General features: G+C 47.3%; 1 protein-coding gene across 1 annotated transcript in view; it reads left to right on the top strand.

The window, feature by feature from the left end:
- Window positions 1-13,303, top strand: part of hnf1ba (HNF1 homeobox Ba) — a 120,947-nt gene that overhangs the window by 54,511 nt on the left and 53,133 nt on the right. Inside the window, 1 exon segment of the mRNA XM_038813106.1 lies at window positions 8,450-8,573. Coding sequence (XP_038669034.1) covers window positions 8,450-8,573 — 124 coding nt within the window.

Below are 13,303 nucleotides of genomic sequence, written 5' to 3'. Positions count from 1 at the left end.
GAAGGCTTACTTAAGCCGGGAATCGAACCCGGGACCCTGGCGCTGTGAAGCAAGAGTGCCAACCACTATGTTACCATGGTATTTTCTTCCCAGCACTCTCTGCTTTTCATACAGTTTTCTGAATTAGCCTTATTTTTAAAAAATATTTTTATTCTCCATTTTCACATTTTCTTCAGAATTCAACAGTAAACAGTAACAAATACAATGTCAATCCCCTTATCAACAACAACGATCCCATCATCCCACCACTCCAAACAACGGCCCACCTGACAATATACGCATCAAATAAAACAAACCCTCCCAAGGTGGGAAAAGAAAGGAAAAAAGAAAAAGGAATCAGGAAACGCCTATGGTCACCATTGACATATACAGTCCACCCCCCCCCCCCCCCACTAATATTCAATGCCATCCAATCCCCAAAAGAGTACTGTGAATGACATCCATGAATCGTAGACACCACCCCCCACCCTCCCTCCCGACTCCTCTCCTCCAATTCCTCTTGTAAACTCCTCCCCCCAACCTCGGTTCCTTCCCCCAACTTTTCACCCTGGCTAGACTCACCAAAACCTGTTCTACCAGGCTCCGGTGGTCGCAGCCCCTCCCCCCACCTCAATCCCGTTCACTGGCCGACTTAACCGGCCAGCGTGGAGGGCTCCGCCCGGGTCTCCTTCCCCCTTGCCCGGTCCCAGGAAAACCAGAATATATACAGCGTCGATTCATTTAGTACATACACCAACACGCAGTGAAAAAATAAAGTTACATGAGGCTACATTGGTACACGACCATTTCTCAATTCTGCCACAGACCTGCTTTTGCAAACTCCTCCGCTGCTTCCGCCGTCCCAAAATAAAAGTCCTTGGATTTGTAGGTCACCCCCAACTTAGCTGGATACAGTATGCCGCACTGCACCTTGCTGATGTACAGTGCCTTCTTTACCCAGCTGAAGGCAGCCCATCTCCTCACCAGCTCCACCATAAAGTCCTGATATATGCGTATACCAGCTCCAGCCCACTGCGCCACACGCTTCTGCTTTGCCCAGCACAGGACTTTCTCCTTCACGCTGTACCTACGGAAACACAGAGTTACTACTCTTGGCGGCTCACTCGCCTTTGGTATAGGCCTCCACGACCGATGAGCCCGATCCAGTTCGCATCGGGAGGGATCGTGCCCCTCCCCAAAAGCTTTGCCAACATCGTGGCAAAATACTCCGTCGGCCTCGGGCCTTCCACCCCTTCGGGCAGACCCACAATCCTCGGATTCTGTCGTCTGGATCTGTTTTCCAGGTCTTCCATTTTGGCTAGCAGACCCTTGTTGGTCTCTATCACCCTCCACAACCCCTTCCCCATCGAGGTGAGTTAATCACTGTGCTGCGGATAATGCTGCTTCCACTTCCTTCAGTGTCTCTCCTTGCCCCCGCACCTCCGCCGCTGCGCTCGATACCGCCACCCTCACCAGGGCAATTGCCTCCTCCACCAGCACTTTCAATACCGCCCCCATCTCCTTCTTCATCGCTTCCATGTGTTTTGTGAACTGTTTTTCAAGTTCCAGAGCCATCACCTTGGTTATTCCTTCTGCTGTGAGCAATGCGGCCTCCCCCTGGTGCTCCAGCCTCCGCTTTCCTTACAGTTCCTGCGCTGACTTTTCCACTCACCGGTGGACTTTCATTAACCCCCTTTTTAACAGCCGCTTTTATCCCAAACTTGGACATTTCTCCTCCCTGTGCCTTCTTACAGCTTTTTCAGCCTCCATTGCCCCCAGGACCGGGCGTTAAAACTCCAAAATCTCAATTCCCGACCGGGAGCCCTCCAGTGTGCGGCTGCCTCCCGCCTGCTGTCACTGGAAGTCGCTCGAACTAGCCTTATTTTAACTTTTTCTGCCGCTTGTTGCCGCTTGCGAAGTGCAGCATTGACCTGTAGCATTCTTAATGTTGAATTCATATTACACTTTGATTGGCAGCAGTTATGTTCAACTAAAGAGAGGTCATGAACCTTTTTCCGCAAAAGAGGAAAATGTGATTCTGACGCTTTTCAGATCTTTATCCCTGAAGCTTGTGTTAACTCACGTGAGATACCAAGCCCCATTGGACTGCTGTACTGTAAATATAATCAGACTGTAAAAAAATCCAAACAGGGTTAGAACAGGAGATTTTACTATAATAGTTAACAATATAACACGCTCATAAACAGCGAGTGCTTATCAGTGGAATTGACTAGTATTAAAAGAAACACTTGCATTTACATAACACCTTTCGCAACCTCAGATGCCCAAAAATGCTACCAAGCCAATGAAGGTCCTTTGAAGTGTAGTGGTAATTCTGATGTAGGAGGTTCTGCAACCAATTTATGCACAGCAAACTCCCAAGGCAATTCTGCGATCCTGTTCAGATATTCTGCGTTGATGGTGTTACCTGAGGGATACGTGTTGGCCATGGACAGCAGGGAGGACACAGCCCTCTTCTTCAAGATCTTTCACACCCGCCTGAGCAGGGAAACAGAGGGCCCTGTTTAACTTTGCATCCAAAAGACCTCCAACTGTGGATTACCCCCTTAGGGCGGGATTTTCCGGTTGCGCCCACCACAAGGCCGGAAATTCCCAACCCTTAAGGTCAACGGACCTCCAAATGGTCCATCAAATTGTCCATCCCACCCGTGACAATCCCGACAGTGGGCATGACCGGAATATATACCTCTTAGTGCCAGCTTGGATTTGTACTTGAGTGTCTGGAGTGGGACTTGAACCCATGATCATTTGGCTCAGAGGCAGGAATGCTACTATGGAGTCATAGAAATTGCTATAAAATTTGGTGAATGATATACATCAAAAATCAATGAGGCCATTCAAGGTGAGAGATCATTCAATAGACGAAGGATGGCACGATGTAAAGTGGGGGAAAAAAATGATACAGTACTGTGTAATTGTAAAACAGTCCAGGCAGCGGGATTATCAAGACAACAAAGCACTCACTGAAGAAAGAGTGGATTGAATATGCAAAGTATGAACTCAAGCAAGGGACTCAATTGCCTTCTTCTGAACTCGTGGATAAAGTCAATCTTTGCCTAATGAGTTTATACCTCCTGGTGTCTGGCATGTTTCCAAGTTAATACAGCTCATTTGATCAAAGGCTATAAAAATAATATTCAGTAACAGTACAGTACTACAAAAGGAAGTGTAAGTTCCTGGAGTGTTTGGTCCACGGAGGATTGTGTCACAGGTTGGCAAGTTTTGTGTGTTTTGTGAGTGCCAAATGTTTGAGGTGCAACCAAGTTTAAGGGTGATTGGGAATCTGCTTTAGGCAGTCAGGAGATTTGTTTTTCATTGAAGATAGCAGCAGAGCTAGTCCACCTTTGGCAGCACGGTGGCCTAGTGGTTAGCACAGTTGCCTCACGGCGCTGAGGTCCCAGGTTCGATCCCGGCTCTGGGTCACTGTCCGTGTGGAGTTTGCACATTCTCCCCGTGTTTGCGTGGATTTCGCCCCCACAACACAAAGATGTGCAGAGTAGGTGGATTGGCCACGCTAAATTGCCTCTTAATTGGAAAAAATAATTGGGTAATCTAAATTTTAGGGCAGTGGTTAGCACAATTGCTTCACAGCTCCAGGGTCCCAGGTTCGATTCCCGGCTGGGTCACTGTCTGTGCAGAGTCTGCACGTTCTCCCATGTGTGCGTGGGTTTCCATTGGGTGCTCCGGTTTCCTCCCACAGTCCAAAGATGTGCAGGTTAGGTGGATTGGCCATGCTAAATTGCCCTTAGTGTCCAAAATTGCCCTTAGTGTTGGTTGAGTGGGGTTACTGGCTTATGGAGTAGGGTGGTGTGGGCTTGGGTAGGGTGGTCTTTCCAAGAGCCGGCGCAGACTCGATGGGCCGAATGGCCTCCTTCTGCACTGTAAATTCTATGTAAACTTCACAGGGCCACCTCGTGGCCAGAGCATACAACTACATTGTGACAGTTGACATAACAATTCACAATGGCAATTCACATGAAAGTATGATCGAAAGTCACGGACGTCAAGAATGCAAGGAATGCAGATGGGAAGTGCTTGCCCTACACTACATTTTCAATAGTATAACGGTATTGGTGATTATTCAGAATAGAGCATGGGTGGAAATTTCCACCAGTGGGCTATGTTAAGAACCATCTTCTACTGCCAAGGTTTCTGGCATCCTTTCTTGTGATAAATCTAGACATAGAACAAAGATTTCTAGTTTGTTTTTCTGTCAGATCCTGGAGCAGTACTGGAGCAGTATTTCTGCAGGAGAGAGCAATGTTCACGGGCAGCAAACCAAACAATATCCACAATCCATTTGTAGAGATTTTGCTGAAAGTTTTTGAAGAAGCATAACAAAATCACAATGGATCGGCAAAGACTACACCAAGCTTTCTCTCTTTTGTTGGGCATTTTCTTCCTGGAATCTGTATTGACATAGATTCCTCACTGTTTTTACAGCGTTGACTAAATCCCAGTGATCTAGTGACCTACCTGGACCCTGCAGATAACCACCATTAACTGCTTACACATATCCAAAGGCAGTGTTCACAACATTGACTTTATGAGAGATAAAGATTTGAGACCTAAAAGTGGGAAACGTTTAATGTCCTCTTCGCTGCATTTATTTATATTTTAGCGACTTTTTGGAAAGCGAAACAGAAATCAAATGGCTTAAAATGTAACTATTTGGAGTGATAGTTTTGCACTTTGCTTTCCTGAGGTTGAAGTTGCACTCTTTGCTTTTTGTACTGGCCTCATTACCCACCTGAGTTAGAATTATATTCCTTTGTCCACTTCTTTAATGATGATAGTTGTACTTCAGGACCTTATGACAGTTTCCCTGAGGAAGCAGATTGTAAAAAGTGCGTTGCGTTCTCAAGGATAGTGGCCTGGACTCTCCGCCCATGACACTGGAAGCGTGAATCGTGATTGGCCGGAGAATTGGGTGCCCTTTGAAAATTGAGGTTCGTCCCTGGCGCCGACCCATGTTCCGAGGCCCCGCTGGTGGCAGCAACGCGATTTGCGCCCACTGCCGGCGCAAACCCGGCATTTGCATGCGTTAACATATCATTACCGGGTTTGAACCAGTATGCTCCATGCCTCTGCAATGCTCCAACCCTAGCAGGCGGATATCACGCGGGCGCGATTTACTACAGGTATTTACAAACGGGAACTTGGCTGCTGAGGGGGAGAGAGAAGGTAAGAAAAATTAGCAAAATTGTTAAAAACCATTGCGCTTACTGTAGGGGGTGGGGGGTGGCTCAAGTTGGTACAAGTTACAGGCCCCAGGCTGCTCACTCTGCTGACTGATCACCGTGTCCTGTAAATGTTCACAGAGCCTCTGGTCATTTGGGAGCCCATCCAGGCCGCCCTTCTAGAAACCCCTAGATCCCAGTTAACCCATCACTGGGATGGGCGTGGCCAAGCTCAATCAGTGGCACACCAGGTGCTGCCACTCCTCAGCGCACTCCTCAGAAATGCAGCCCCACTGCAAGAGAAGCAGGGGACTGGCCCCAAAGAAGCGTAGCAGTGTATGGCAGCATAATCATTTATTACTTTGCACAGTTACGTGAGAGTATGCTGCCTGATCCTAACTACTGTCTTTCTCACTGGTAAATAACTGTACCTCTAATTTCTGGTCTCACCCAGGCAGCACGGTGGCGCAGTGGGTTAGCCCTTCTGCCTCATGGCGCCGAGGTCCCAGGTTCGATCCCGGCTCTGGGTCACTGTCCGTGTGGAGTTTGCACATTCTCCCCGTGTTTGCGTGGATTTCGCCCCCACAACCCAAAGATGTGCAGGGTAGGTGAATTGGCCATGCTAAATTGCCCCTTAATTGGAAAAAATTAATTGGGTACTCTAAATTTATATTTTAAAAAATTTCTGGTCTCACCCACCTTTTCTTCAAAATGTCCGCCTTTGAAGAAATTAAGGAGACAGAAGTTACTGACAAGAAAAATAGATACTGTGGGTGAGAAGGTGCACTATTTTTGGAACTCTGCTCTCTTATAGTTAAACATCACGCAGTATGGGCACCAAACAGAAGACACTGGGCACTTCTGGGGGTGCTCAGCATTCGGTTTGATAGTTTGGGCCTGTACCCAGAACACAGAACATAGAACAGTACAGCACAGAACAGGCCCTTCGGCCCTCGATGTTGTGCCGAGCAATGATCACCCTACTCAAACCCACCTATCCACCCCATACCCGTAACCCAATAACCCCCCCTTAACCTTACATTTTAGGACACTACGGGCAATTTAGCATGGCCAATCCACCTAACCCGCACATCTTTGGACTGTGGGAGGAAACCGGAGCACCTGGAGGAAACCCACGCACACACGGGGAGGACGTGCAGACTCCGCACAGACAGTGACCCAGCCGGGAATCGAACCTGGGACCCTGGAGCTGTGAAGCATTTATGCTAACCACCATGCTACCGTGCTGCCCCAACGGAGAGTTGATCTTATTAAAACAACTGAGATCCTGAGGGGACCTGGCAGAGTGGATGCTGAGGGGATGCTTCCCCTCCTGTTTAAGTCGGAGGTGAAGAAAAATGTTTTCTCTCAGAGGGTCCTGAGTTTGTGGAACTCTCTTCCACAGAGATGTAGAGGCGGGGTCAATGCATATGTTTACGGCTGAGTTAGATCGATCCTTGATTGACAAGGGAGTCAAAGGGTACGTGAGGAAAGAAGGAAAGTGGAGTTGAGGCCAGAATCAGATCAACCATAATCTCACTGAATGACAGAACTGGCTCGAGGGGCTGAATGGCTTGTTCCTGCTCCTAATTCATATGTTTGTATGTATGTTCGTATGTAGTTTCAATTAAGATGGTCTTAGTTGTGGTGATATGCATCACTGTAAATACACACGGGGTTAATGTAAATACACTACAACCAAGTAAACACTAGAGGGAGCACCAGAGACACCATGACATGCAGACATACAATTAATGAACACATAGAATAGGACATGACCAATGGTCAGTCAAGACACCCAGAGGTGACACTACCACAAGGTGGCATTACAAAACCCATATATAAAAGGACAGGGCACACAGGCTCTGTCTCTTTCCACAGGCGACGCTTAGAGAGTAGGACAGGGGCAGATCAGAAGCATCACACCCGCCACGTGGCTTAGAGCAGACTGGTTAGTTAGATTGAGTTACTATAGCAAGATTAGCAGGAGAGTCAAATTCAAGTAGGAGAATTGTTAACTGTTCAATAAATGTGTTAAAACTATCTCCAAGTCTGAACCTTCCTTTGTCAGAGCATACATCAAGGAAGCAGCTTATGCTACATGAAGAAGCATAACACAACATTAGTGTGATGGATGTGTCTTCTATCAGACATTTTGCATAAATATGGGGCGGAATTCTTCGTTCGCCGACACCGAAATCGCTTTCGGCGTTCGGCCGGAGAATCCCCCTTTGCACCGAAACGGCACCGCATGCTGTTGGGGCGGCCTCAGGACGTCACCTGAAGCCCTCCCCCGATCCTCCGCCCCTGATGGGCCAAGTTCCCGATGACCTGGAACACTGATCCTTTTTTTTCCCGTGGACTCCACGTGGTGGCTGTGGACTGTGTCTAGCGCCACCACAGTCGGGGGGGGGGGGGTGGGGTGGGGGGAGCCATTCCGCTGGCAGTGGGGCCTTCTTCGGGGGCTGGGGGGACCGGTGGGGGTGGCCCGGGGGTGGCGAGGCTGGTTACAGGGGGGCATGTTGCATGCGCGGCCACGGACTCGGCAATTCTCCGTCCATATCCGTAGGTAAAGCTGGGGGCTTTACACTACGTGCCTGCTAGTCCCCCACCAGACGGAGGATCGGTGCAGCTTTTGACTATTTGTTCTGGCGTAAAATGCCACTGTTCCCACGCCGGCGTTGGCACTTAGTCTGCAAATCGGAGAATCCAGCTCATGGTGTTGTGAGTTGGAGGCTACAATGTTTTCTGATAATGGGGATGTGATGGCGAAAGTGTCCCAAGAAATAAATGTGACACTTCTAAGAAAAGCACAGTGTGGTGATATGCATATGCATAGTAATGTATATAATTAGATATATAACCTCCGACCAGCAGGTGGGGACGGAGATTGTGACTCCAGAGATCAGCCAGTTGGTAGTAAGTCGTACTAGAGGACATTCGCATTAGAAGTAGCCCCAGGAGAACACGTGTTTATTTTGTTAATAAACTATCCTACTCATCAAAGAATTAGATGTTCTGTGTGCATCTTTTCCACGGCCACAACATAGAACATAACACACACCATACACAAGACTTCAAAAAAGTAAGGTGGGGAAGTGTTATAGGAAGTTTTGCTGAAAAAGACACATGCTGTCTAAACTTTCCATCTTGCACTCATCAGGCCAGATTACCAGCAGTAAAGGGGACAGCAGTTTATACTCCATGAGGAGAGAGTGCGATTTGTCCTGATGAGACAAAACGTTTTGACAACATGTGTCTTTTTTCAGCAATACACCAGCTCTGTACTCCCAAACAACTATTTATGGGAAATAATTGTGGCTTACAGGAAGTCCGTACTGTATGGAATACTTCTAATGTATTACTATTACGTTTCCCAAGGCTTTACCCAAGGTCCGTTGGTGAATATGAGGGGCGGGGTTCTCCGGCCCTCCAGCCGCGTATTTCCCGGTGGCGGGATTCTTCAGCCGCGGGATTCTCTACTCCCGCCATTTTGTCAATGGGAATTTCCCATTGAAGCTACCCCACGCCAGGAAACCCGTGGGCTGGGGTGCGCTGCCAGCGAGACCAGGGAATCCCACCAGCAGCAAATAGTCGGAGAATTCCGGCCAAGGCATTTCTTATTGCACAGCATGGCAATGGAGTTGGGAGGGAGACTTGAGAAAAAGTGCTTCCTGAAGCCACCCAGTGCCAAAGCTTCGCAATACATTGGTTGGCATTTTCTCGCCTCGCTGCGGCGGGATCTCCTGCGGTGGATGGGGTGAGCCGATCAAATCTCCTTTGACTTTGGCGGGATTGGGAGATCCTGCCAGCGGGAGAGACTGGAAAATCCCACCCATTGTTACAGTTGACAGAGCAAAATTGAATGGTCGGCGTTAGCATCAAAATTTCTGATGGCATACCTTATTTGGAAAAAAAGTCACCAAAAATCATGACAAAGGGAAGTCAAATTTGTGGATATGAAATGTGAAACCTGCCTATATTTTGCATATATTATAGTTATTCTGATTTTACTATAACACATAGCACCTCACAACCGTCAGATGCAAGTGTCAAAGATGGATTTCATCTGACTTTTGATTTTGCAGTATTTTCTCACAGCATTCTCCCGGCATGTTTTGACGTACTGTCTTAAGCCCGCAAAGACCCTGCTGATTTCAGCTTTTCAGGTCGATGAAGAGCTGCAAGCAATCCGAAGAAGACTAGATCAGAATAGCCTGGAAGAGCGGTCACATTGACGAGCAGAGCGTACCGGAATCGCAACTGACCAGCGCATTTGTTAACGCGTCCCGCAAATTCTTCTCAGCACACACACACTGGTGCTGGGAATAGTCAGGGATATCACTAGGTTCAATCACTAGGTTATCAGGTTTGAACTGCAGCAATGGTGGGAATTCAGCAATTCGCATCCCTTGCTTAAGGAAAGGTGAAGAACCAGCCAAGAATTCTAATCTTGATCATTATATCCGGGAACCCCAGGTGGCAATTGCCAATGGCTATTAGGTGAGGATACAGCTCAATGTGCAGACCCGAATGGTCACTCCAGAAAATACAGGAGGGCACAATACCTGCACCATTCGTCAATGTCTTCAGAAATGTAAAAGATTTACAAAGGGCTTCACAAGCATCCATGTCTCACATGGCCAATGCAAGAGCAGACTTTCCTCCTTCTGACAGTTTTACAGGAGATTGGGTTGTAAAATAAAGGCTTTTTTATTGGCCGTGGACCATTGTTTGACCACTGGGAAAAGGAGCCAGTTAAGTATTTTACTGTCTTGCTGATGTTTACAAGGCAAACAGTTACAGCGTTGGCTTGGGTTAAAGATGAAGAATCAGACTCCCACTACTGAGTTTACATAACGAATTAATGAACCTTTATGGAAGCTTTACAAAAAAAGACTGTTACTTCACCACACCTTTAATCAAATACCTCCATTTTGATATCCAAATATGTAGACCTGAGCAACTAATCCTCATGTAAGAAAACTAATGATCAATCAGTGCTGGTTACATTAAGACGATTCACAGATATGGCAAGTAAGGCTACATTGTAGACCTGAGGAAGGGATGACAACTTGCTGAGGGAGTGGGACTTTGGGTGCATAGGTTTGGTTTAACATAGATCTAACATAGAACATACAGTGCAGAAGGAGGCCATTCGGCCCATCGAGTCTGCACCGACCCACTTAAGCCCTCACTTCCACCCTATCTCTGTAACCCAATAACCCTATCTAACCTTTTTTGGTCACTAAGGGCAATTTAACATGGCCAATCCACCTAACCTGCATGTCTTTGGACTGTGGGAGGAAACCGGAGCACCCGGAGGAAACCCATGCAGACACGGGGAGAGCGTGCAGACTCCGCACAGACAGTGACCCAGCGGGGAATCGAACCTGGGACCCTGGCGCTGTGAAGCCACCGTGCTATCCACTTGTGCTACCGTGCTGCCCATGGTTATACTTGGCTACGTACTTTGGGCAATCATTGTCTACTGGAGTTGCTTCATTGCCTTTGAAATCATGGAGGAACTCTCCTGCGATTTTGCCGACGTTGATTACACGTTTGTCCTCCTTCATTGTTTTCCCTCTTCAGGAGTTGGCGGTATCAGGGAGGGTGTTACACATGCTAACTTCAAGTGGCCAAAGGGAAACATTAGGCAAAAGAACAACCCTTTTCTATCCCAAGTCTTCATAGGTTTGCATTTTAATTTAGAAATAATATTCAGGCAAATCCATTGTCTTTCATGAGGAGATGAATTATTTTGCCCCTGATTTTCCTGGTCTACACATGGGGTTTGGCCAAGGGAGAAGCTGGAAGGAGGGTGATGGGGCATTTGCTCTCGAGTGCTGGCCTACTGCTCCATTGAACCAGCCCATATTTGCTTATCAAGGGTGCCCTGCTCGAGGATTATCGCTCCGATATTTCCTCCACACTGGTTAGCATCCCATGCAGTGCCCCTCTGCAAGGAGATCAGGAACTTCAGCAGGGAATGGCCAGGTTGTGAGTCCATATCAGACAACTCCATTCCATGACTGCTCTGCCCCGAAATAATGTCCTTGATTCATTGCCTGCTGAGGCTTCACCCTGGGCCATTTTGCTTGCAGGTTTTTATTTGTCGGTGGAGTTTTGCCATTGCCTTCCACTCTCAGGGGCAGGGCAAGAAGACAAGTTCGAAGATGGAACAGGAATTGACCTTGCGCCGTTGGTATTATTCTGAACCACATACCAGCCTTCTAGCCAGCTCAGCTAACCAGGCCACTCTATGGCATTGCAAGTTGTGCTGGTTCCCCACTTGGCCTATCAATTAAACCTCCGCAACTTGAGCAAATGAATGAATCGTCGGCCAGATCGTGTGTGGAAATATTAAGTTCTAACATTCGCCACTCCTGAAGCTCTGTCCCAGTGGGCTTTAGTTCTGCCACCCTCTGATACCTCACTGGATTATCCAGTGCATGAGCCATGATAGTGAAAAATCCATGGATAGTGATCAGGAGCTGCTTCTATCCTTCCTGAAAACTGAAGCCAATTGCAATTACGACCAGCTAATGCCGAGCAAGCTCCATAATGCTTAGCTTCTGGTACATTATTCCTTTGAGCCCCATAGGGAGCCAGAGGTTCCAAAAATGTTCGGAGTCATACAACCATAGAGATTTTACAGCAGGGAAAAAGGCCCTTCGGCCAATCGTGCCCGTGTCGGCCATCAAACAGCTATCTACTCTATTCCCATTTTCCAGCACTTGCAGCCTTCTATGCTATTGCATGTCAAGTGTTCATCTGAATGTTTATTAAATGCTGTGAGGCTTCCCGCCTCCACCACCCTTTCAGGCAGCGAGTTCCAGATCCTCTCTAAACCTCCTGCCCTCACTTTAAGTCTGGTTATTGACCCCTCCGCTATGAGACAACATTGCTTCCTATCCATCCTATCTACGCCCTTTGTAGTTTTATACGCCTCAATCAGGTCCCCCCTCCCACCCCCTCAGCCCTCTCTGCTCCAAGGAGAAGTAACAAAATTACTAGTGTCCACAGAGGATCATTTCTGTGATTTCGGAGCAGCTTCTAGAAACTTATAGAAGGAGCTGCTGAAAGAACAAATAAATGTCACAATGTCAGAAAAATGAAGGAAGTTGGCAATTGTGAAAAATGGTGACAGCAGTTACACTGGAATATTCAATAATGCCATCAACCCGGCATTGCCCAATGTTTGTCCTGGACATGAGTTGAACTGCTTGTGTTGGCAAGTTTCCAGCTAGAAACGCAATTTTTGTTTTCATTGCCACTGAAAGGCTGCTTTCAAGGGACGATGATCGAGTGACGACTAAACAGATCTATCAATCCTAAATACCACAAGTTACGATGATTGCGCTAATTTTTCATAGTGGAAATAGTCTGCGACTCAAATGATCTCTTTTTCAGCAACTCCGCTCCTGTTCTCTGGGACTTTTGGTCTTGATTCTTCTGGCTTATCAGCTCATTTCCCGTGTTTGAAACCTCCTCTCTGCCTCAGCCTTACTCCACCTACACTAACCCTTTGCATTTTCTCTCTCTTCCTCTTATTCATTATCTGCTGGGTTTTTTCCCCGCCCTTTAGCCATATTCCATAGCTGTCTGCAAAATGGATGTTTCCACTGGTAGGAAAAACTAGAAGCAGAGGACACAATCTCAGACTAAAGGGATGATCCTTTAAAATTCGTTAGAGAGAAGAAGGTTAAGAGGTGACTTAATAGAGGCATACAAAATGATCAGAGGGTTAGATAGGGTGGACAGCGAGAGCCTTCTCCCGCGGATGGAGGTGGTTAGCACGAGGGGACATAGCCTTAAATTGAGGGGTAATAGATATAGGACAGAGGTCAGAGGTGGGTTTTTTACGCAAAGAGTGGTGAGGCCGTGGAATGCCCTACCTGCAACAGTAGTGAACTCGCCAACATTGAGGGCATTTAAAAATTTATTGGATAAGCATATGGATGATAAGGGCATAGTGTAGGTTAGATGGCCTTTAGTTTTTTTTTTTTTTTTTTTCCATGTCGGTGCAACATCGAGGGCCGAAGGGCCTGTACTGCGCTGTATCGTTCTATGTTCTATGTTCTAAAACAGAGTTGAGGAGGAATTTCTTCAGCCAGAGGGTG

This window comes from Scyliorhinus canicula, chromosome 12 (assembly GCF_902713615.1).
Source record: "Scyliorhinus canicula chromosome 12, sScyCan1.1, whole genome shotgun sequence".
Lineage (NCBI taxonomy): Eukaryota > Metazoa > Chordata > Chondrichthyes > Carcharhiniformes > Scyliorhinidae > Scyliorhinus > Scyliorhinus canicula.
Note: the sequence above shows the minus strand (reverse complement) of the source record. Positions and strands in the feature narration are given on the sequence as shown.